General features: G+C 42.3%; 1 protein-coding gene and 1 pseudogene across 1 annotated transcript in view; both read left to right on the forward strand.

The window, feature by feature from the left end:
• Positions 1–1,593, forward strand: part of LOC124614770 (WASH complex subunit homolog 1-like) — a 316,984-nt gene extending 315,391 nt beyond the window's left edge. The window contains exon 3 of the mRNA XM_047142971.1: positions 1,035–1,593. Coding sequence (XP_046998927.1) covers positions 1,035–1,286 — 252 coding nt within the window. The 3' untranslated portion in view covers positions 1,287–1,593. The remainder of the gene's footprint in view (positions 1–1,034) is intronic.
• Positions 1,594–25,775: 24,182 nt separating this feature from the next.
• LOC124561070 lies at positions 25,776–25,894 on the forward strand (annotated as a pseudogene).
• Positions 25,895–26,139: the final 245 nt, after the last annotated feature.

Here is a 26,139-nt window from a genome sequence, read left to right on the forward strand (position 1 = left end):
CCAAAAGCCGAAAAATGATACTTGTGGAGCCAACTTGAGTTGGAATATTCCTCAAGTTGCACCAGTGTTTCAGGGGTAGCTGCAGGGAGAACTTTCCAGCTGGTGTGGTGAAAAGCGTCACTGGTCATGTGGAACATTTCTACATCAACATCTACATTTATACTCCGCAAGCCACCCAGCGGTGTGTGGCGGAGGGCACTTTACGTGCCACTGTCATTACCTCCCTTTCCTGTTCCAGTCGCGTATGGTTCGCGGGAAGAACTACTGCCGGAAAGCCTCCGTGCGCGCTCGAATCTCTCTTATTTTACATTCGTGGTCTCCTCGGGAGATATAAGTAGGGGGAAGCAATACATTCGATACTTATCCAGAAAGACACCCTCTCGAAACCTGGACAGCAAGCTACACCGCGATGCAGAGCGCCTCTCTTGCAGAGTCTGCCACTTGAGTTTGCTAAACATCTCCGTAACGCTATCACGCTTACCAAATAACCCTGTGACGAAACGCGCCGCTCTTCTTTGGATCTTCTCTATCTCCTATGTCAACCCGACCTGGTACGGGTCCCACACTGATGAGCAACACTCAAGTATTGGTCGAACGAGTATTTTGTAAGCCACCTCCTTTGTTGATGAACTAGATTTTCTAAGGACTCTCCCAATGAATCTCAACCTGGTACCCGCCTTACCAACAATTAATTTTATACGATCATCCCACTTCAAATCGTTCCAAACGCACGCTCCCAGATATTTTACAGGAGTAACTGCTACCAGTGTTTGTTCCGCTATCATATAATCATACAATAAAGGATCCTTTTTTCTATATATTCGCAATACATTACATTTGTCTATGTTAAGGGTCGGTTGCCACTCCCTGCACCAAGTGCCTATCCGCTGCAGATCTTCCTGCATTTCGCTGCAATTTTCTAATGCTGCAACTTCTCTGTATACTACAGCATCATCCGTGAAAAGCCGCATGGAACTTCCGACACACGTGTCGCCGGCATTTTCCTCTGTCAGTGTGCGCTGTCGTGTCGGCAGGTGGAGGCGCGCGCCGAGGTGGGGACGCCGCCGCCGCGCTGCTTCAAGCCCAGCCTGGAGGAGCTGCGGCTGCTGAAGGAGCCGCCGGCCGAGGGCCGGCCCGCCATCCGGCTGACGCGCTGCTCCGAGCCGCCCACGCCGCCCACGCCGCCCTCGCCGCCCCCGCCGCCCCCAGCGCCGCCCTCTGTGCTCGGCGCCGGCAGATACGCGCCCCTCGAGCCCATCAAGCGGCGCGACTCCAGCCAGATCTGAGCGGCCGCGCTCGCGCCCGCACACACCCCGTTTGCTCTCCCATACGTCACGTGTTACATTCGTACACATTACATAACATATATATCGTTATTACGTAGCTAGGACTTTTGTATTGTCAGCTAGAGTGGTAGATTTTTATTACAATTTGTGGAAGTGGACTGTGAAAATTTCGTATCAGTTGTTGAATTTGAAAAGCATTTTATTGTTATACCTGTTAGCATATTGTATGTGATTTAGTTTTTGAGATATATGCCAATGTTGACAATTGTTACAAACATAAAATATACGCACTTTCTTTTACCTCGTTCTCATACGTTGTTCTCAGTATTAGATTCCTTATGTCCGATTTCCCAGTAGTGCCAACCCGTTTCACTGTAGTAATTAGTAGTATTTTGTCGCAGTTACAAATAAGAGTCAAAAAGTTCCTCGAATTATTAGAAGAAGAACATTTCTTTCATTTACATCATTATACATCTCACTTATTACAGAATACCCCCAATAATTCATCTACACTACTGACCATTAAAATTGCTACACCACGAAGGTGACGTGCTACAGACGCGAAATTTAACCCACAGGAAGAAGATGCTGTGATATGCAAATGATTAGCTTTTCAGAGCATTCACACAAGGTTGGCGCCCGTGGCGACACCTACAACGTGCTGACATGAGGAAAGTTTCCAACCGATTTCTCATACACCTGCAACAGTTCACCGGCGTTGCCTGGTGAACCATTGTTGTGATGCCCCGTGTAAGGAAGAGAGTGCGTACCATCACGTTTCCGACTTTGATAAAGGTAGGATTGTAGCCTATCGCGTTTGCGGTTTATCGTATCGCGACATTGCTGCTCGCGTTGGACGAGATCCAATGACTGTCAGCAGAATATTGAATCGGTGGGTTCTGGAGGGTAATACGGAACGCCGTGCTGGATCCCAACGGCCTCGTATTACTAGCAGTCGAGATGACAGGCATCTTATCCGCATGGCTGTAACGGATCGTGCAGCCACGTCTCGATCCCTGAGTCAACATATGGGGACGTTTGCAAGACAACAACCATCTGCACGAACAGTTCGACGACGTTTGCAGCAGCATGGACTATCAGCTCGGAGACCATGGCTGCGGTTACCTTCGACGCTGCATCACAGACAAGAGCGCCTGCGATGGTGTACTCAATGACGAACCTGGCTGCACGAAAGGCAAAACGTCATTTTTTCGGATGAATCCAGGTTCTGTTTACCGCATCATGATGGTCGTGTCCGTGTTTGGCGACATCGCGGTGAACGCACATTGGAAGCGTGTATTCGTCGTCGCCATACTGGCGTATCACCCGACGTAATGGTATGGGGTGCCATTGGTTACACATCTCGGTCATCTCTTGTTTGCATTGACGGCACTTTGTACACTGGACGTTACACTTCAGATGTGTTACGAGCCATGACTCTACCCTTCATTCGATGCCTGCAAAACCCTACATTTCAGCAGGATAATGCACGACCACATGTTGCAGGTCCTGTACGGGCCTTTCTGGGTACAGAAAATGTTCGACTGCTGCCCTGGCCAGGGCATTCTCCAGATGTCTCACCAATTGAAAACGTCTGGTCAATGGTAGCCGAGCAACTGGCTCGTCACAATACGCCAGTCACTACTCCTGATGAACTGTGGTATCGTGTTGAAGCTGCATGGGCAGCTCTACCTGTACACGCCATCCAAGCTGTGTTTGACTCAATGCCCAGGCCTATCAAGGCCGTTATTACGGCCAGAGGTGGTTGTTCTGGGTACTGATTTCTCAGGATCTGTGCACCCAAATTGCATGAAAATGTAATTACATGTCAGTTCTAGTATAATATATTTGTCCAATGAATACCCGTTTATCTCCTGCATTTCTTCTTGGTGTAGCAATTTTAATGGCCAGTGGTGTAATTCACACAACTGCATAAACACACATAAAATTACTTACATGGTCTCGGAATTCGTCAGAAACTGTCACCGAATTTTCTGTTACTTTACACCCCGAAATAAAGTTATCCCTTCACGTTTCTTTTAGTCGTGGTATAAGTTGGCAGGTGGACAGTCATGAGACAATGACGGATGTTCCATTGGTAGGGTATTTTAAATCTATTCGGTGATGTTATCGTCGTCTGACTCATCTTACAGTGTGTCCCGTACCGGCACAAGTCGTATCATAAGCTCTAGGCGAAGGTGTGGCCGATGTGGCCCAATCAGGACGTTCACTACAATGTGGCTAGAGTCTGCTAAGTTACCTCTAACCGAGTGAGAGGAGGAAAGTCTCCCAGGATGTTTGGCATAAGTGATTTTGGAACAGAGAGTTGTTCGTTTAGTAGGAAATGAATAAGTGTTATCGCGGTACACTGGTATTTTTGGTTCTTTTACTTATCGCGCTACTTAATAAAAATAAATATCTATTAAATACTGCAATATCATATACTTTGTTAAATATTGTGGGCTAGTTTGAGACTTTGAAATAACTCAATACCACGATAACATTCGTAGAGACCTCGGCTATAATATTTTAAACACAACGCGCGACTCACCGCCTTCTAATAGATAGGTCGCGTGAGCGCTGGTGCTATTTTGAAAAGAAAATAATTAATTTGGTTCTCAGGGGGCTACTGGTCATTATGTACAAAACTCCATAAAGTAACTGAGATATTGTTATGCTCGTTGAGTGGAATATTTTTCATTATTTATTATTCGTTGTTTGCAAGGCAAAACTGGAGAGAATCTCATTTGCCGTTAAGCGGCCAAACTTAAAACATACTGAATTCATTCAGTATTATAAATATTAATAAATGAAATCTGTTTTTACTCTGTGAACTCTGAAACTATTGGAAGATCAAAACAGAGAAATCTCTCACGTTTACAATTAATATTATGACATTAATTTCTAATTATAAAATATCGTCAGCGTAATGGCCGACCAAATGCTGCTAGGGGAGATGAGCTCTCAGCAACACGAAGTTCTGAAAATAAATTTGTTAATTGTAACTAACAATTACTGTCATGAGAAGTGACCACTAAATCAATAATACACACTTTCTCATAACAATTATAAGTATATTTTCCTAAATTACAGCCAAACTTACATTAAATACCAGACTGCTATACAATGGCGGCATTCCAATAGACGAAACAAAATAGGAGAGAGATTTCAATAAAACAATAGTCTCTGGTCATGTTCATTTTCATTACACAGAGATTATAGACAAAAAATGTTCTTTGTTAATCACATCGCTGTTTGTGAGCTTTGGTGGTAATAATTACACTTTTTAATCTTTCTTATAATCGCTCACACGTGCGCAGTCTTGAAATAATTTATAGTTCACACGTCACACGAACAAAAACACTTTCCTTTTTTAAAATGTCAATTTATTTTACGTACCGTCACATGGGCCCCCTAGTGAGGGTGTACTTAATATTGTGTACATATTTATGCACAGTCTCACTATTGTCTCGCATCATTAGTTCAGTGTTCATGTTCCCATAAATGTGGTAGGTCAATTTAGTACAATACACAGTGATATATACAATAATATGTGTCATATATAGTTCACGTATCTTAAATATGTTTCGATCTCACTATTACAGGTGAGTCATTTACTATTTTCAACTCTCTTTTCTATCAGGAATGTGAACAATCCGGAATCCTACACACCCCGTTCAAATTGACTTACGCTCCCCCATTTGGGCTATAGGCGTAAGGAAAAACGGGTGAAAAACCTCGCCCGGAGCCTTTGGATTGTTGACATTCTGTGTGTCTTTATATTATTTATGCTGATAATATGTCCATTGAATTAATCAACAAATATATATATACAGGGTGTAAATTTTAAGTTGACAAACCAGAATAACTGGAAAAATAAGCTTCACACGAAAAAATGTGTAGAGTCGAAAGTTCATTATTTTGCTGGTGTTAAAATTAGCCCGCCACCCCAGCCCCTTGGGGTGGGGTGGGAGGCAACTTTAAAATTTCAAATGGGAACCCCATTTTTTATTGTAGAACCAGATTCTACATAAAAAACTAAGTACATTTTGTCTTAAACAATTGTTTTGATTCTTGGTAGTTGGTGCTGTAATTCAAGAAAATCCATGTTCTCATTTTTGTGTGGAAAATGGTTACAGGTAAATTAAAAATACTTATTAACTTCGTAAATTTTGATTCGCTGAAACTAAAACTCTCCGTCTCTCCCAATAGGGTGGGGTCTGAGAGAGAGGAAATGTTGACCCAAACAACGTTGGTTAAATGGGTCAATATTTGTAAAGCTTTAATTCCTCTCTCTCAAACCCCACTCTATGGGGAGGGAGGGAGAGTTTTAGCGAATCAAAATTTACGAAGTAAATAAGTTCAAAAATGGCTCTGAGCACTATGGGACTCAACTGCTGTGGTCATCAGTCCCCTAGAACTTAGAACTACTTAAACCTAACTAACCTAAGGACATCACACACATCCATGCCCGAGGCAGGATTCGAACCTGCGACCGTAGCAGTCGCACGGTTCCGGACTGCGCGCCTAGAACCACGAGACCACCGCGGCCGGCAGTAAATAAGTATTTTTTTATTTATCCGTAACCATTTTTCACACAAAAATGAGAACATGGATTTTCTTGAATTACAGCGCCAACTACCAAGAATCAAAACAAATGTTTAAGACAAAATATACTTAGTTTTTTATGGAGAATCTGATTCTGCAATAAAAAATGGGGTTCCCATTTGAAATTTTAAAAGTTGCCTCTTGCGCCACCCCCAGGTGGCTGGGGTGGTGGGCTACGTTTAGCACCAGCAGATGCTCCCTCGAAAATAATCAACTTTGGATTCTACAGATTTTTTCGTGTGAAGCTTACTATTCCAGTTATTCTGGTTTGTCAACTTAAAATTTACACCGTGTATATATGTTAATTGAAATTACGTACACAGTACGTTTGTCTTGAACTATTAAAGGTCACCTTTGCGAAAATGTCTGTCTGTGCCTGGATTATTTGTTACTGGCTTGTCACATATTTTGTATAACATGCACATGTACATCACAACAGGATATATATATATATATATATATATATATATATATATATATATATATATATAGTTTACAAAGTTATTTGGAACATTCGTTAAGATTTTACAGATGCACACGGTGTTTCACTTTCTGTGTCCTCTGCGCATCGGGTTAGTTACAAGTTTACATTGTAGTTGACAATTATTTTTTCACCATCAACATTAGGTACATTTCAAAGTTGCATCAAGGTAAGAGCCATCGATGCTGGTGTAGTGGTTGAGATGTCGGCGAGTTGTTGTTGCAAGCCGACGGAAGCGTGTACGACAGCCTGCCGCTAGCAGCGACAGTTCGTTGACTTGCGCCGTGACGTCCGCGCAGACAGCTGACAGTCGCCAGGCCCCGCGCATCAGCTGTGCAGTCAGGAATGTCTGCCGGCCGCTCGTCTCGCGTACAACATGAAAACATTCGACCGAGCATCAGTCCATCAACAGAACAGGACAAATACACATGTCGAAGGTGCTGAAAGAAGTGTTATTAGTCTTCAAGCACTCCTCAGACATTCATGTATACTGTTTTTGTTTGCACTTACATTATGTACGAACGTACGAGATCCAGTTCTTTACATAAGTTTGTGGCTCGTACATTTCAGCATTTTAACTTAATCACTGTTTTTTGTTAAATGTTTACTACTCAGCACTACACACTGTCACTGATGCGAGTGTTCATCCGAGTACATAGCTGTGACATTTTCTCACTTCGCTATGTTGGGCCTGCGTCGCTTCTAGCGTGCGATTGTTGGCCCCGAGATCCGCAGTTCGCTGTGCTCTACCTGTAGCGTCCCTTCACAGTCCATGGGGAATATTCCGGTCATAGGAAGTTTATCTTGTCCACAAAAACGTTTCTTCACACTGTAAATGTCCATACTATTTTGCATATTAAATTATGTATTTTGCGGAAGGCCCGCCATGTGTGCTGTTAATTTTATTTACCTTAACTCACTGTATTTAAACAACAGTTATACGCTGCAAAATACGGTCAACAGTCATTGTGTTAGCACACAGTTTAATGTTCACTTTTTAAATCGCATTCCAATCAGGGACGCGCTTTATCCGTATTGCGCTATCTAAGCGTCCGGATAATCTCACTTATAAATCGGAGCATATTAGCACATATTACTTGAGCTATATAACAAATATGCCTTTCAAATTACACAGTAATATTCAATCCTTCAGCTAAATCAGAGTTACACCCAGATACGACTTTTCACTCCGTATCAAGTGATTGATTTAGCTAGCACCTCTTATTTAAAGTTTCGACCAATTGGTCTTCCTGGACTGGTGAGTTCGGTAGGTTTTTACATGGAGTATGTATAGCCACTCAACACTGATTCATTTCTTTTTATTGTTGTGGCGCTTGCAGTTGCCTTGCTTGTCCGGGTGCAACTGCACGCGCTTCCAAGCTGGAATCTATACAGATATTAATTATCTGTCATACCTTCGGTTATTATACTGTTTAGAGAATAAATCCTCAGATTTCTCGCATTCTGTTAATGGTTTGCGGCTAGTATGTGTTCCAGCAACCATGCACAATGCCTTTTTTGTTTTCGATTTTGTGCCAAGCGCCATTAAGCAGATTGATTTACTAGTCCTCTGTTCACATACAAACAATTAAATACATAACTCTCATTCCCTAGAACCTTACTCACACTCATACTTAGAAACTAATACATATACATATGTAATAAGCAAACACATAAAATTCAAGATACATGAAATAAATTTTAATTAATTATGTATTTATACCTAATCTCTGTACACTTTCCAGATGAGTTTTATTTTCATTCAAGTATCTGCTTGCACATCCATGGGTATGAATGGCTTTAGATCCTTGTGGGGATATAATCCTTTTACTTTTCCTGTCTCTGGGTGTGCCAGAAGGTAACACCCGTCCATGATTCTGTGTGGCCCTGAATATAAAAGCTACCACTTTTTGTTACTCCTTTTGATACTCGAAGACTTGGGATGGGTCTTTAACATCACAAAGTGTCCTCTGTTGTAACTGTAGAGTCTGTTCAAACTCCTATCATATTTTTCTTTTCTAATTGCTGCATGATGCTGCAGTGCAACCACGGCTTGTTGTAATTTTTGTTCTCTAGTTATGACTCTTGGAATACGTGGCAGAGGTTTCAGGTACATTCAGCATCATGATTTCACAAGGCGTGCACCCCGTGGATTCATGAGGCACATTGTTATGAATTCTCTCAAAATGTGGTACCAACTCAACCTACTTAATTTGTTGCTTTGCCGCATATGATCGGAAAAATCGATTAAAATCGCGAAAACAACGTTCCACGGGATTCGCGCTTGGGTTAAAAAATGATACTAAAATATGTTTAATGTCGTGTTCCCGCAGAAACATTTTCCAGTCCTGGCTTTTGAAATAGCTGACGTTGTCTGTCAGCAAGGTCATCGATTTCCCGACGTCTGGTATATAGTCTGATGCAATTTTTCGGACTATACTTTTTGTAGTGGAGGTTCTTGTGGGACACAATTTCAGATGTTCTGAGAACATATCAAACACGGCTACCACATATTTTACCCCGCCTCTTGCTATCGGCAAGGGTCCGGTTACATCGACAGCAACGATCTGTGACGGAGCTGTCGGAACTATGTGGTGTAGTTCATTCTTAGTACAACGAATACATGATTTAGTTTTTTGGTGAATGAGGCAAGACCTCACAAGTGTTTTGACCTTACGGTGTAAGTTCGGAAAATAACAGTATCTAATTAACAGATCGGCTCACTTCCTAGAAATGCCTTCAGTTGCTTTTTGTTATTAGGGTATGACATCTCCTCGATTGCTTTTAATTTCTTGGGATTTGGTAAGATTCCCATGGGAGAAATGATGTGTCCAAAAACTTTATTTCCTCACGACAAAATTTAGATTTTTCAAGGTTGACCGTGACTCCCACCGCTGCAAATCTTGTTAACACACCAGGTTTCCGTTGCTATTAGGATATCATCCACGTATACCGTTACCTTTTCTAAAAGCTCGGGCCCTAATGTAGTGTCCAGTGTCATAATGAACACTCCCGCACCGACATTCAACCCAAACGGTAAAACGCGGAACTGGTAACTTCTACTGGCAAATATAAATGTGGTATATTTCCTCCTGCCAGTAAGAACTTGCCAGTAAGAACCTGCCAGTAAGAACTTTTAAAATCAAGGCTTGTCAAATACTTGACACCTTGAAATTTCTGGATTTGTTCTTCTATATTTTCGTGTCTGTCCCGAACGGGTATTATTATGCTATTAATGTGCCGTGCGTCCAATACTAATCAAACACTACCGTCTGTTTTCATAACTGCTAACAGCGGACTACAATACGGGGACATCGAATGTTCGATTATCTGCCAACGCAGCATCCTTTGTATCTCTTTTCCTGCGGTTGGACCACGGTATAGAGTAGGTAGCACGACAGAATGTTTGATGGGGCTTCACTTGCATATCAAATTCATATCCCTTAATGATTCCTGGTTTTTCTGAAAATACTTTCACAAATTGATTTAACAGTTGTCTTAAATCAGCTTGTTGTGGCTGGCTTAAATAAGAGGATTCGGCTACTTTTTCTTCAATTCTTTGTTTAAGAGTGACAGCTTCCAACTCCCAATCGGGTTCCCGTTCATTACTTCTTTGATTGATGACACAGTCATTGTTACCAAATTATCTAGATCATCGACAGTTCCTCGGACATTCCGGCAATAATTTATATATGTGTCCGGGGCCCTAATCAGTGCCAGGTCAATTTGCCGGTTACAGTAGGATGAAGTGCATTTGGCCCGGGAGAGGTCAATTCTCTCCTTCATTTCCCGTAGCGCATCAAGTCCCACGATGCAAGGCACTGTAAAATTCCTTACCACAAGGAATGAGCATAATATGGCTTCTTTTCCCGTGGCGATCTCCGCCTGCACTTGATTCCTTATCATTTGCACTCTGCCCCGTAGAGCACATACGACCTTACAATTTTCCACTGGCAAGATGTGTAACTTCTTTACACGATCGATACATTTGAATAATGGCTCATCTATGACAGAGGCGCTCGCCCCTGTATCAAGGATTACTGTCACTTCTATTCCACTTATAAATGCAACCTGTACATGATCTACCTCCTGTTGTTTTGCCGACCGCATATCAACTGTTAATTCTTCTTTAATATCGCATCCGTCGTTATAACGGAGTAAATGTACACACACATTCTGCCTGCCTCCCCTCCCCCCCCTCCCCCACCCTTTAACCTTGCCGACCGTCTGGGAAGGGTTTACAGAGATCGGCCAGAGTTTGACGGTCTGTCGCACCCTGTCGAAACTTGGTCTGTCACGTCTGTAATTCTCACCCCGTCAGTCACAGTTTGTGATGTACCATGAGCCGGTGATGAGCTTGTGATGAAATCGTGAATCATTTCAACGATTTGCTATAAACCTACAGATGTTCCATTATCAGCCTCATCTTCGAAATATGGGGCTGATCATGCGCACTACACTTGACCTTCAGAGCATGAAATGGCTTCCCATGAATTAATTCATGATCACTTCGGGGCCCTCGTCAACGATTGTGGGATATCCTTGAACTCACTTATGTCACACGAAAACACTCACTTCTTTATTGCTTGTTTCTGTAGACGCCTTTCAAGGTCTGCTAAGTTTCAGATGGTGCACTCAACAGCACAAAAAGTGGACCACCCCCAGATTCCAATGTGTAGGCAGCACCTGACTGATGCAACCAGCATAGCATAGTTGGATCACAGGTCCTCTAAACCCTCTGCACTATAGTCGCTTGACTCTACACAATGGGTACCACATGAGACACTAGAGAGCAGTCAGTCCAGATGTAAACTAATGCTGTCATACTACAAATATTAGACAACACGTTATTAGACATGAGATAGCCCCTAACGTTAGTAAACTTGACTACAATAAATGAAACTGTAGAAAGTCTTATCACACTCATTAAATGGCAAAACGAGCTATTGATCATGATCCGAATATGAACCTACTGTCAACCAAACAAAGCTTGCGTGTCTGATCGACACTCAACCAGGCATAACCAGTTTACAAGGCCGAATGTCAGAACCTGGAAATAAATTGCGATACCTTTAGCACTGCACCGGAAACCCCATGCAGCTCACATTGCCCCTGAGAAGAAACCACGGAAATCAAATAATAAAGTACAATCCACGAATGTGAAACGCCAGTACCTATATGAACTGTTAATTAAGCACAATCAGATGTCAGATATTAAATATGTTCTCTAATTGCGTGATATTGGAGTCTGAAACGACGTTACAAATGATTTTCGCCTGTCGAGGATTCGAATCTTGCACCTTTCACTATCGTCTTATAGCTATGAATAGATATGAAATATTTACTGTTTCTTCATCAATGTGATACGTGCATACGCGAAGGACACAACCCTGTGAAGCAGTTCATAACACAAAACGCCTCATTTATGCCACCAGGTGTACATCAATAACAATAGATTTTGTGGACGTATACAGGCCATCGTTTGAGATAATGTTTGTTATGGCTTACCCCCTATTTTCTTCATATAAAGTTACCAAACGGTACCTCAAACCGCCATCACGCCGCACTGATTTAGGTTCATGATGACCTCCTTAAAGCTATTACGGCAAATCCCAGGATCAGTCCTTTGAAATGGGCAGAGACAACTTCCCATCCCATCCTCCCCAGTTCGAGACTCTGCTTCGTGTCTAATCTCGTTTTAGACAGGACATTGTATCATAATCTTCCTTTCTTTCTTTTAACCTCAATGTGAGTACTGAAGGTTAATTGGTCGTCACACTTTCCAGTTATAGGATACATTGTCACTGATCATAGCAGTAAATCGCAGAAACGTCCTTCAGCAACGTCTGTTTGTCTTCCTGAATGTCGTGATTAATTTATCTCAAAACGATCGTACTTGAAAGGATACAACTTGACTTTCTCGGCAGCACCCACACCATATAGGGCACAGGCGTTTCGAATTTCCTCCACAGCTTTCACCGTTTTATTAAACACATACAGAACACAATGTCACAAATGTTAGACTTGACTCCGTTTTCTATTGCGTAAACGACGATCCTCATAACGTCACAAATGAAAAATATTCAAAATGTCATGGCACGAGCTATACTACAAACCTGAACAAAATAAGACCTTAGCTAAATATCCTCACAGCAACATGCCATAAAAAATCGCCATGGAGCATGCTGAAATTAGTGTTATATCATACGCAACGTTACATAATGTTATACTTGCAAATTAGAGTACATAGAAGTCCGCTGGAGATCATAGGCTCTATGCCCAATGAGTCGCGATCACTTGGACAGACGCCGGTATTAAGCGGCCGCAGGCTGATGGCCGCTGAAGTTCATCTTACCGTGACAGACACCCACGAACCCAAGCACAAACATGTTTCTGTAAGATTTTTCTATTACTGGTTGATCATAAAATGAACGAAACTGCCTCTGACCTTCTGTCAGACTGATGCTGTTAGCAGACAGACGGAATACATCTTAAAAAAGAAAGGAAAGGATGGGTTTGATATCGCAGTTTTGCGTTCCCACTGCATGATGTTGACTCCTAAACCACTATTAGGTTATTCACAACAGCAACTCAAATAGAAGTCAGCACTTCTCGTACCAAATGCTGCATCCCCATTATGACAAAATCATGATGCTAACATATGTACAATTCGATGGTAGGTTACATTGAGACTAGCTTGTAATGGCTAAGGTGTGGGTTCGATTCCCGCTGAATGTACCAGTTTTTAACAGCTACGAACATGCACTCTTCGTCTCCAGTAACGCGAAGTATAGAATTCTGGACTGTGCTGTGGTTCCAAATCAACATTAAACATGTCCATTGAGTACTGATTGGAACATAGCTGGGTTAATTTTGGCTGTCAGAGGCAGAAGTCGCTACTTGCAGAAACTCTGTCTCTAGTAAGCTATTTTACACTAGTAATGTTATTTTAGTTCACGAACCAATCGTCACGTAAGGTCATAGAACCTCCACTTCTTATTTTAAGTGACAATGAGATTTTGAAAATATTTGCTCTGAACTGGAATTCGAGGTCCAGTTTTTCTCTGGATCTGAACCCTTTGAGATGATACTATTTCATCATTTCGATGTTTCCTCACGATGCCAAACTTTTCAAGGTCTCTACGAACTGCGTGATCCTAACTGCGGAATTTGATATCTGACACCTCTTCACGTAAGGTCAACAACGACGATATGCACGGGGTTGGAGTCCCAGGCAGCACAGAACTATTCGTTGCATTACCTCTGGCCGAACATGTGAACATCTCGCTAATGGTGAAGAAACAATAAATACTTGGTGTTTATTCGTAGCTACAAGACGATAGCGAAAAGTGACGGGTTCGAACCCCTGCCAGGCAAAACTCACTTATATCGTCGTTTCAGGTTCCAATATCTGACAACTGACTGTACTTAGCTAACAACTCAGATAGGTTCTGGATTCTATTCCCCATCCATCACCACAACTTTATTTCATGGTGTTTCACACTCGTGCATTGTACTTTATTATATACTTTTCGTGGTTTCTTCTTAGGGGCAATGTAAGCTTCTTGGAGTTGTGGTGCAGTGCCGAAAAGGTATCATTTATTTCGAGGTTCTGACATTCGGCCTTGTAAACTGATACTGGTGAAAACTTCGAATTTTGCATCTCTTTATGCCTAGTCGAGTCTCGATCAGACACACAAGATTCGTTTGGTTAACATTGTGTTCAAATTCACATCACAAACAAAAACTCGTCATGTCATTTAACGGGTGTGATAAGACTTCTGAAGATGGTAATGGAGTTTAATTTACAAGCATTACGGAACGTCTAGTCTCTAATAACATGTATTCTAATATTCTTTGTATCGTGGTATTAGTTTACATCTGTACTGTCTGCCGTAATGAGCTGTGTTCACTAGTGGTCTCTTTTGGTAACCGTTGTGTATAGTCAAACGACTAGAACTCACACGATTTCAGCGTTTAGAGCTCCTGCAACACAGCTACGGTCTGTTGGTTGCATTCAGCAGTGGCCCACATTTTTTGCTGTCAGCTGTACTTTCCATAGTGGCTCATGAAATGAGATGTTAACAATTTACTTCCTGGATCTCATTTCTAAATCAAACGATGCACAAACGATACCTGTACTAAGGTGGTCCCCTCAATCTCTACACTAAGGTGGTCCCCACAATCTGTACATCCATTCTGCTCAACTCTGATGGTAACCGGTAATGTGCCTCACATTCTGGAAATCACCATGTTCTTTATGACCTATCCGATGCTGTCCGAGGTCGGCAGTTAATTGTACTCGCCCACTGACAACTAAATGCGCCTGGGTTCCGTCATACTAAAGCAGAGTTTGCTGTGTAGAGCAATTTAAGTGCAGTAAGCCGGTAACGATGAAAAACTTTTACTTAAACGTGCTGTCTGAAGTTAACACCGTCCATACTGGGCCTTGTGTTGATGAGATCCAGCAGTAATCGCATGTGGGGTCTCAAAGACTCAGATGTGACTACTTCAATTGGTAAGATAGTCAGCACGGATAAAGTAGTGCATCTGTGAAAATATTGTTCGTATACAAGGCAGTACCATAAGAACCGTTATCTGAAATCAGAAAAATGAACGTCATTTAAACAAAATAAGGAAAATGTATGCATGGGAATAAATTAGCACAAAAATAGAAAGATCAGAAAAAGAGTGCAGGAATAAAGTGGAGTACTTGTTGGCTGCTGTGCGAAAAGAAACAATCAAGATGAAGAAACATATGGACACTGGAAAATGTTAGTCTTTGGTTATTAATCATCAGCATGCTTAATTAGTTTGTAAATATATCTAAATTGTTTTCAGTATACCATTTTTTGGACATTAATGCGTCGAGTATCCTATACAGAGCTCTGAATAATGCAGACTATAAGTTACACTTGCACATTAAAATATATTTTAAAACGGAAATAGGAGGTGTGTTACAAGAGTGACTTACTGAAAATGAAGGTCACCCAACAGATTTGTTGAATTCTAAATTTTCCTACTTTCATGAATTTTGTACTCTCACACCTGCCGCTAATTATTACTTTTTCTTCTTTTCTGAAGCGTTATGAAGGATGACATACGCAGCCATAGTTGTACTTACCGCCATTGTTATAGTTGTGTTACTTCATCGCAAAGGTAGGTCCTCCGTTTTGATAGACATTGGAGAGACGGCCACATGATATGGAACTCGGATGAAAAATATGTCGCACTGAACACTGTCATACCACGCGTATGATACAGAACAGTAATAGGACAAGTGGATTCGCAAGCTAGAGCGGGACTGCTGAGAAGAGCCTCTGTTCCACTATCCTTGACGTCACTGTAATACAAAAAAGTCAGCGAGTGCAGGCAAGTCACAGGACATTCTGGAACTGGAAATTCATATAAATAGCTCTGTAGCAGGTACACTGCAGAATCGGAAGCAGAACAAGTACGAGTCATCTACAATGATTTGTGCACCATGAGTAACGAGCGTCAGTGATGTGAACAATTCAGAAACGGTGGGTTGAACTGAATGAGTCCCTTAACGTAGAGAAACCTGACACAAGCTTTGTCAACCCGAGGAGACATGATACTAATGCAGTGTAATATTCTTATCTTGATAACAGCCTCCACAAAGGAAGAATGTGCACAAGTTTCTTTAGGTACACCATACCAAGCAGAACTAACTGGTGTAGCTACCACATTGGAGGTATCAGGGTCAGCTTAAGCCCAAGCGACAAGAGCCGCCACTTGTGGCGTCAGGCAGAGAGGGGCACCAGAGTCGTCACAGCTGTAAGCTATCCGCACAGTGCGTATCACAATAAGTAGTATGGGGCCGCTTGGGGCTCCAAGCTGAGACTGTAAGATTTGTATACAGTGTGTATCACATTTATTAGCAAAAACTGTCACGGGCGAAAGTGTACGAAGGAAAAAGGGGTAGGGGGGTGGGGGGAGGAGGTGGAGGCGCCAGATGCTAAGTCGTTTGTGTGGAAAAGTGTTCTGGAACTGCGTGACTCCCATTGTCGGAGGTTCGAGTCCCCTCCCTCAGTTTAATTTAGATTAAGTAGTGCGTAAATTAGGGACCAATAACTCCAGCAGCTTGGTCCCATAAGACCCTACCACAAATTTCCAGTTTTGTTCTGGAACTGGTCAAGGCGGCGATATTGAATTCTAACGTTTCAACCAGCGTTCCATATAGTTCCAGGCATTTTATGTGGAATTAAGAACTTAGTGGGTCAGTCGAGATGCGATGCGATGCCTGTATGTTTGCCAAAGCAGGAACATATGCATGCAGGTCTGTGAACACTGGTGTGGTCGTATTGGAAAACGGGAATGAGAGTTATTGACAAGGGATTTCAGATCGATTCCGTATTCCTGGATTTCCGGAAGGCTTTTGGCACTGTACCACACAAGCGGCTCGTAGTAAAATTGCGTGCTTGTGGAATATCGTCTCAGTTATGTGACTGGATTTGTGATTTCCTGTGAGAGAGGTTGTAAGTAGGCTGTTTAGGTGTCAGTAGGCTGTTTAGGTTTTTATGTTGGTAACGCCACGTAGCACTCTGTATGAAAATCACTGACTGTGCTGTGTGCAGTCTGTGGCTGGTTAGCATTGTTGGAATATTCGCTATTGTAGTGTTGGCCAGATGGATGTGAACAGCACGTAGTGTTGCGCAGTTGGAGGTGAGCCGCCAGCAGTGGTGGATGTGGGGAGAGAGATGGCAGAGTTTTGAGAGCGGATGATCTGGACGTGTGTCCATCAGAGACAGTAAATTTGTAAGACTGGATGTCATGAACTGATATATATATATATATATATATATATATATATATATATATATATATATATATATATATATATAATGACTTTTGAATACTATTAAGATAAATACATTGTTTGTTCTCTATCAAAATCTTTCATTTGCTAACTATGCCTATCAGTAATTAGTGACTTCAGTAGTTAGAATCTTCTATTTAGCTGGCGGTATTGGCGCTCGCTGTATTGCAGTACTTCGAGTGACGAAGATTTTTGTGAGGTAAGTGATTCATGAAAGGTTTAGGTTATTGTTAGTCAGGGGCATTCTTTTGTAGGGATTATTGAAAGTCAGATTGCGTTGTGCTAAAAATATTGTGTTTGAGTTTATTGATGATCTGAATAAGAAAAGAGAGAAATGTCTGTGCACGTTCAGTCTTGCTCAGCTCTTTGAAAATCAAATAATGTAAGAGGTTTATCAGCACAGTAATTCACTAATTTTCTATGGGGAGGTTTCAAGATCACAGCTCGTAGTAATTGACGGAAAGTAATCGAGAAAAACAGAAGTGATTTCAGGCGTTCCCCAAGATAATGTTATAGGCCCTTTTTTATTCCTTATCTATATAAACGATTTGGGAGACAATCTGAGCAGCCGTCTTCGGTTGTTTGCAGATGACGCTGTCGTTTATCCACTAATAAAGTCATCAGAAGATCAAAACAAACTGCAAAAAGATTTAGAAAAAATATCTGAATGGTGCGAAAAGTGGCAGTTGACCCTAAATAACGCAAATTGTGAGGTCATCCACATGAGTACTAAAAGGAACTCGTTGAACTTCGGTTACACGATAAATCAGTCTAATCTAAAAGCCGTAAATTCAACTAAACACCTAGGCATTACAATTACGAACAACTTAAATTGGAAAGAACGCATAGAAAATGTTGTGGGGAAGGCTAACCAACGGCAGCGTTTTATTGGCAGGACACTTAGAAAATGTAACAGACCTACTAAGGAGACTGCCTACACTACGCTTGTCCGTCCTCTTTTAGAATACTGCTGTGCGGTGTGGGATCCCTACCAGGTAGGACTGACGGAGTACATCGAAAAAGTTCAAGGAAAGGCAGCACGTTTTGTATTATCGAGAAATATGGGAGAGAGTGTGACAGAAATGATACAGTATTTTGGATGGAAATAATTAAAAGAAAGGCGTTTTTCGTTGCGACGGAATCTTCTCACAAAATTCCAATCACCAACTTTCTCCTCCGAATGCGAAAATATTTTGTTGACACCGACCTACATAGGGCGGAACGATCAACACGATAAAATAAGGAAAATCAGAGCTCTAACAGGAAGATATAGGTGTTCATTCTTTCCACGAGCTATACGAGATTGGAATAATAGAGAATTGTGAAGGTGGTTCGATGAACCCTATGCCAGGCACTTACATGTGATTTGCAGAGTATCCATGCAGATGTAGATGTAGAATGTCCACAGCACAATACTAACCATGAAGATAAGAAGACTGTTCAAATAAACATCCTGGTTCAAGTTCGTGGTAAGCCGAATGAGTGGGTCCAAGTCGTCATACGAGACAATGCCCTCAAAACATGACAGAGCCACCTAAATCCTGAACTATCTTCTCCACACACTGCGGGTGAAACATCTCAGTAGGCTGTCGGTGCACCGGACGCTTCGCATCACTTGAGAAGAGGCAAAATCGTTACTCGTTTTATCGTGCTAAACGCCTCCAATCAGCTACTGTTCAGCTTCTTTGTTCTTTACCTCACTGAAGACACGCAGCTTTCTGTCCGTCAGAGAGTAATTATCTGTTGCAAGGTGTCCGATTCCAGATGTCCACTGCATGCTGTTCGCTTCGCTATGTTCGCTCGGAAAGATGTTGAAGTGGAAATGAATTCACTGACACCAGCAGTTTTTTTCAGGTCTGATACCGTCTGTCTTTGACAAGACGTGACACTGTGTGTTAGGATCTCTTTAGGACCACATTACCTCAAGTTACATGGTTGTTAGTTAACATTCCTTACAAACAATCTGAACAGCCTGCACTGATACACCCAAACGGTTAACTTCATTGCCGGTGTGATCATGGGTGCGTCCAAACACGATAGTTCCTTTCTGCCATTCTGTCACGTCTTCTCATCGACCCATCTTCTTGCACAGATTCTGATCGTCCGACTGTCATAAACACACAGCTTCAATGCCCCCCGAAGGGAGTCACATTGCCATCTGGAACTAGATCTTGAAACACTTCCGATTAGTTTGGATATTATTAACTACCGAGTAACAGCCTAATAAATGAGTTAGATTGATCGTGTCCTAAGCATAAGGGGGTGATCGGCTAATACTGTTGCCGTAGTTGTTTCGTATCAGTGTTTCGGCTACTGAGTAATGGATTAACACAATCAATAATGTTCTATTGTGGTAATAATCACTGCGGTGTACTACTGTAATTATGTGTTATATTCTTGATTATACACAAATGTCAGGCAACTACTCCCTTCGCCTTACAATTTAATGATGGTTATACTCATCACATGTCACTCTATGTTCTCTTCACACCCTATAGCATTAATTAGCACAAACACACCACAGTCCTCACTGCAAACCAGTTATAGGTGGCCGGCTCCACTGACACGAAACGCGTAATCAGGGTACGAGTAGATACTTATCAAAACACTTCAAAATAAACTCTTTTGTCACGCTTGGTAAATTTCTGAGGGTCTACCCGCGGTGTCGCGGACACACTCAGCCGACAATATGTATTACAGGCGGCCTTCCGCCATTACACCACGTCCTGCTCGCTTAGAGCTCTCTTAGTGGCAACTACGCCTGCACACTGGCAGCACTCCATTGACTAATAATTGCCGGCCGATGTGGCCGAGCGGTTCTAGGCGCTTCAGTCTGGAACTGCGCGACCGCTACGGTCGCAGATTCGAATCCTGCCTCGTGCATGGATGTATGTGATGTCCTTAGGTTAGTTAGGTTTAAGTAATTCTAAGTTCTGGGGGACTGATGACCTCAGATGTTAAGTCCCATAGTGCGCAGAGCCATTTGATTTGACTAACAATTGCTGTATCTCTCATGAGGTCATGGGGTTCGACTATCGATATCTGACCTACACCGACCTGTGTGAGGCAAAACGACATTTATCTCTGCGTAAGGCGCCTACAGTCTAATCAGCCATGGAGTGCCAGAGGGCTTATGAAGCTGCGTATGGGCGAGGCTCGACCTCTGTTCGGGTTTTCTCGGAAGTAGCCGGTACCGCGCGACATTTCATTTAGTACCATGTTGTCGCATTTTTCTAGCGGACCAACTCTCTTTAGTGAGAGCGCTGTTTACCCTCCACTATTTGCTCATGTCATGAAGGACGTTCTCAGGACCAGTGACTGTTTGCACAAAAAGCATCAGTCTAGCGATCTATCATCCCAAGGCTTTAAAGCTAAATGGGAATGACAGAAGAGAGGGATGGGAAGTCTCAATATCTATTATGCAGCCGCACAATCGATACTGGAAATTTGGTATGAAACGACGTTACAGCACGAAGCAGAAGGAATTATAAGATTTACTTGACAATAAAAGGATTCATTGTTCAGTACACTTTACGTTAATTTGCAGGCACGGAGAACGTGAAGAAATTAGTGACACAAACAGTCAAATTTCTGAAATTGTACACATTATTCCAATTTCAGTTGCAACAGTTTTCAGTGGAATTGAATGAAGAGTATGGAGACTTTATATTTATACATTATAATAAAAAGTAACCTGGTACGGTTAAGGGGTCTACCTGGGGCAATTTTTGGATTTAAAACCTGTTATTGATGAATACATGAAGGAGTATAGGAACGAAAATTATAACATCCGAATTGGATTGCACACCTCGCATTTTAAGAGTCATAATTTTCTAAACGTTCTTACATCTGTTTTAAAGTCATTTCGAGGCCACTTACCGTTCCAGTTAAAAGCGCCGCTGCGCAAGTGCAGATGTAACTGGTTGACCTGTAAAGTAATTCCCATTTAAAGACAAAATCTTTTACGTTAAAACTGTCCAGGGCATCCACACTGTATTCCTCAGGCAGAGTTTCCACGTCTGCGTAACGAGGTTACAAAAGTTTTACAATATTTTGAGCGACATTTGCGTATGAAAGACCTACGATTACGTTGCAACTCGAGTGCGAAAATCTGTAATATTGTATGCATCTGTCCATGTATCTGACAGCTTGTACCAGATCAAAAGTTATATTATGTCTTCAGCACTTCAAAAATAATTAAACAATATTGAAGGTATGTTTTGTTTGTGATTTATGTTGTTGATAAATATGGCGCTTCTTAAGTATCCCCCTCCTCCCACTCAGACAGCATTCCGTTGTGGTAGGGGAAGTGTGCAGCTAGTCTGAGCGATATGGCACATGAGGCAGGGCATTGCTTGTGAGACGAATTCTCCGCCGCCCTTGATCTATAGCGTTCCAAAGTGACCAGTGTGGTCTTTTAAGTGGGTAACTAATTTTTCTCTGATGAGCTTATAATGCTCCTCTTTGTGTGGTCTGTCGTTCCTCAGAATCTGTCGGTGAGCTCCGGAAGCAGCCAGAATAATTCATGTTCTAGAAACTAGCCGGCCACTGTGGCCGAGCGGTTCTAGGCGCTTCAGTCCGGAACCGCGCGACTGCTACGGTCCCAGGTTCGAAACCTGCCTCGAGCATGAATGTGTGTGATGCCCTTAGGTTAGTTATGTTTAAATAGTTCTAAGTTCTAGGGGACTGATGACCTCAGATGTTAAGTCCCATAGTGCTCAGAGCCATTTTTCTAGAAACTAACAATGTGAAATAGATCAACTGGGCCACAGGTACATGTAAGGTCACTTTATTATTCCCAGCTCGTGGACATTACAATAGCTGAAAGAAGCCCATCAGGTGTCTCACAAATAAGTACCTCTCTGCCGGCCGGGGTGGCCGAGCGGTTCTAGGCGCTACAGTCTGGAACCACGCGACCGCTACGCTCGCAGGTTCGAAACCTGCCTCGGGCATGGATGTGTGTGATGTCCTTAGGTAAGTTAGGTTTAATTAGTTCTAAGTTCTAGGGGACTGATGACCTCAGAAATTAGGTCCCATAGTGCTCAGAGCTATTACTAGTTCTCTAATTGGTCTCTCTTATGCAACACGTTCTTATTTTAAAAAGTTATCGATTTGGATGAGTAATTACTGATACGCTTGTCAACTATGACATTATTTCCAGAGAAGGTCAGTTTGTGGATCGCTGACATGCTGTGGTGTTTAACGTGTATTGTAACTGCACGAGCGGTAACATACAGACAACACGGATTTTTAATGTGTAATGCAGTGGTTCATATATACAGGACAACGATTTCATATAGAAGGTGCGTGACAACCTAGCGACATGTTCTGGTAAGCAGCTCACAGCCAGCTGGAAGCACGAGTTTCAAAAGTAAGCGATTCGCAGGCGCTTGACTGTACAAGTACCAAATTTTTTTCTTGTCTCTTCTGTCTAATGGCCTTTGGCTGTAGGGAGAGACATAGTGAAGAGCACATATCTGGCAACTTTCACTGGAAGAATACAAGTTATGGTCGGCAACCACTGATCTGGCAATTGGTTTCGTGACAATCTTTAGCAGCTTTTCTGTTGAACTACCCAACACATTACGTACTTTTGTATTTTTTACTGTCTTCATTTGATATGAATGACGTTACACCTAGGCAACGGCACATGGCTTTGGATATGTAATACACAGTGCAAGTGGATTTACTCTTACATAAGCCAGCTGTAGTTTCCAGCTTGATCCACGTCACACGCAGCGCCTGCCCCATCCCCACTCGGCACACTGCCGGCAGCCTCATTAAAACGTAGCGAATGCAATTACAGGCGCATGCTGCGCAGTGTCCTCCACGCTGTTGGCATTGATTCTGTTGAAGTGCGTACTCCTTTCTTATTTACTTTGTCTTAACAATTTTATCGAGCTTTTTTTCAAGCCGGAAAAACTAAGCTCTCAAATGATATCATTACTTCTTCCTCCCAACAGCTATTTTTTAACACACGCAATGCTAATATTATGTATGATCTCAGAGAAAATAATTTAAGAGTCTTAATTCTATTTTAAAAGTTCTGATCTCCTAAACGGAATGTTTTGTGAGAAGATACGAACTTCCATCTATTTAACCTATTATGACAAAGTGATTTTTATATTCTGAGCATCCGCATATGTTGAAGGGCATGACGTTAACAAGAAATCCGCTGACAGTTTTTTTATTGACACACAACAGGTTTCGCGGCCTAAAGCCACACAGTCAGGTTCAACCTACATGGTAAAGAGCAATGTACAATCTCTCAGCCGGCCGGAGTGGCCGTGCGGTTCTAGGCGCTACAGTCTGGAACCGAGCGACCGCTACGATCGCAGGTTCGAATCCTGCCTCGGGCATGGATGTGTGTGATGTCCGTAGGTAGTTAGGTTTAATTAGTTCTAAGTTCTAGGCGACTGATGACTCAGAAGTTAAGTCGCATAGTGCTCAGAGCCATTTGAACAATCTCTCAACTTTTTGGGTTATTAAAATTAGTAATTGTAGTATCTAAAATATACTGATAATGTTGAAAGGTCGTAGGTGCACCCATCGGTCCTAGTCAAGATATATTACTCAGTGAATATTATCTACATTTCATTGGCGAGCGAAGGGTTACAATGACGTGAACCATTAACTTCGTTAAAACTGCTTGTGGGTGCGTTGGGTGGGGAAAATAGAAAACATTTTTCTTCTTTTAGATGGAAATAAATCTTAAAACAAGGGTCTATAACGAAATGATCCACCCACCAGCAATGCTAAAGAAGTTAACGTATGACATCTTTGTCATCCTTCGTTCGTCAATTTAACGTAAATAATATTCACTGAATACTGTAGCTTGATTAGAAGCGATGGATGCATCGAAGAGCTTTTAGCATTGCGAGTATATTTTAGATATTACCTTTGTTAATTTTAACGTCCCACAAAGTTGAGACATTGTATATTTCTCTTCACCTTGTAGGCTGCAACGGATGATGCGGCTTTAGGCAGCGAAACCGCTAGTGTATCAATCAAACAACAATTTTACCAGCTATTACTGTTCTTCAAATGCAGTCACGGTTTTTAGACCTTTGGACGTGGCCACAGATACAAAGTACTACCACATCTTTATTTCCATCCCGTAGGAGATATCAGCAGGCCGTGAAATCCTATAGCAAAATTATTAATTTGTGACGTTCCTCTCATTTGCAACAAATTTTGTTTCCTAATTTTGGCATTGTGTTTGGACGCTGCAATTACCAGTATAACTCGTTTTCTTGAGCAGCAGTGTATAATGCTATAGCGACGAGTTAAGTGCGGTTTCCACGATCATAGCACACTCAGCGATAATAGACTCGCCATGTGGCACCTAAGTAGATCTGTGGTGTGGCGCCTATGGGTATCCTGGGAGATGGAATCCTGCTCGAAGTTTCTGAACCCGAGGGGCCGACCAACGTTCTGATAAGAAGTTAAGAAATTTTTGTTATTAAATACCAATTATTAAAACCCATATTGATCCTTTAAATACTAGGGGGAGCCCAAGTTTCATTAAAGCTTTGGTACCACAGTGCCAATGTGCAGAAAATTTATACTATGAAACAAATGACAATAATTATTCTACTGACCACGTACAAATAGCTCGGGAATTATACGAAGTGTACTGAAGGTTTCTGTTGCGCACCAAGTTCATCAGTCAGTATTAGAACGCAATCCAGACCGTTTCTCTGTGCAAGCCATGCTCTCAATTGTACATAATTTTAAAATCATTTGTGTCTATAGTTGTGATTGTTAACTGTTATACTGTGCTTGTGAATATATACATCGTAACTGCAGCCCGATGTTTATTTGAAGGAAATTAGCTACCCACACTTTTACTTACAGCCTTTTCGATCTCCGAAAGAATCCAGTAGCGCTAGAGAACTACATCAGCGAGAAAACTGCACGGAACAGGTCGTGAGGAGTTAAAAGTGTCTGTTCACTAAGACGATCCAGGGAGGGATAACCGAGCGAGGTGGCGCAGTGGTTAGACCCTGGACTCGCATTCGGGAGGACGACGGTTCAATCCCGCGTCCGGCCATCCTGATTTAGGTTTTCCGTGATTTCCCTAAATCGCTCCAGGCAAATGCCGGGATGGTTCCTTTCAAAGGGCACGGCCGACTTCCTTCCCCATCCTTCCCTAATCCGATGAGACCGATGACCTCGCTGTCTGGTCTCCTTCCCCAAACCAACCAACCAGGGAGGGATAACTTAACTTTGGAGTCTCGAGTGGGAAGGAAAGACCAATTGTGCTGTACCTCGCCTATATAACTCTCCACGGACTAGTGACTAGACTGAGAAACTTTTATCGAGGCTTAGCACCGCGGGGACATTTTGTAAATTATTATTACTTACTTTCTTGCTTGGTAGTTTGGCTTCTGGATTTTGATATAGCGGCCTTCATATGGGTGCTCCTGAAGCGAGAACTGACATATGCAATGCGTATTTTGTGTCCAATTCAGCTTTTGTAGCACTGTCACACATGCACTAGAGTAATTTGATTCGGTCATTAATGTTTCCCACTACAGTACTTTCCCACCGAAAAAACACCACCGGTCATGCCTCGTTGACTGCACTGGTTCTCGTCAGATCACCGAAGTTAAGCAATGTCGGGTGTGGCCAGTACTTCTATGGGTAACCGCTTGGAAACATCACGTCCTGTTGGCTGTTTTCACTTTGCCATTGGGAGGAGTGGTGGCGTAAAATCCCTGTTCACCAGTCTTTGTGCCAATGTTCTGGTTTAGATACCCAACCACTCCTCAGTGTCTCATGAAACGAGCGGATGTGATACTGTTGATGGTGGTCCGTCCGTCGGATGGGGATATTTACCTCCGTAGTCGCCTTGGTGATACTGGAGAGGAGTAGGCTATGCCCCGGTGTCGAGTTTAACCCCCCCCCCCCCCCCCCCGCCC

The sequence above is a fragment of the Schistocerca americana genome, chromosome 1 (assembly GCF_021461395.2).
Source record: "Schistocerca americana isolate TAMUIC-IGC-003095 chromosome 1, iqSchAmer2.1, whole genome shotgun sequence".
Lineage (NCBI taxonomy): Eukaryota > Metazoa > Arthropoda > Insecta > Orthoptera > Acrididae > Schistocerca > Schistocerca americana.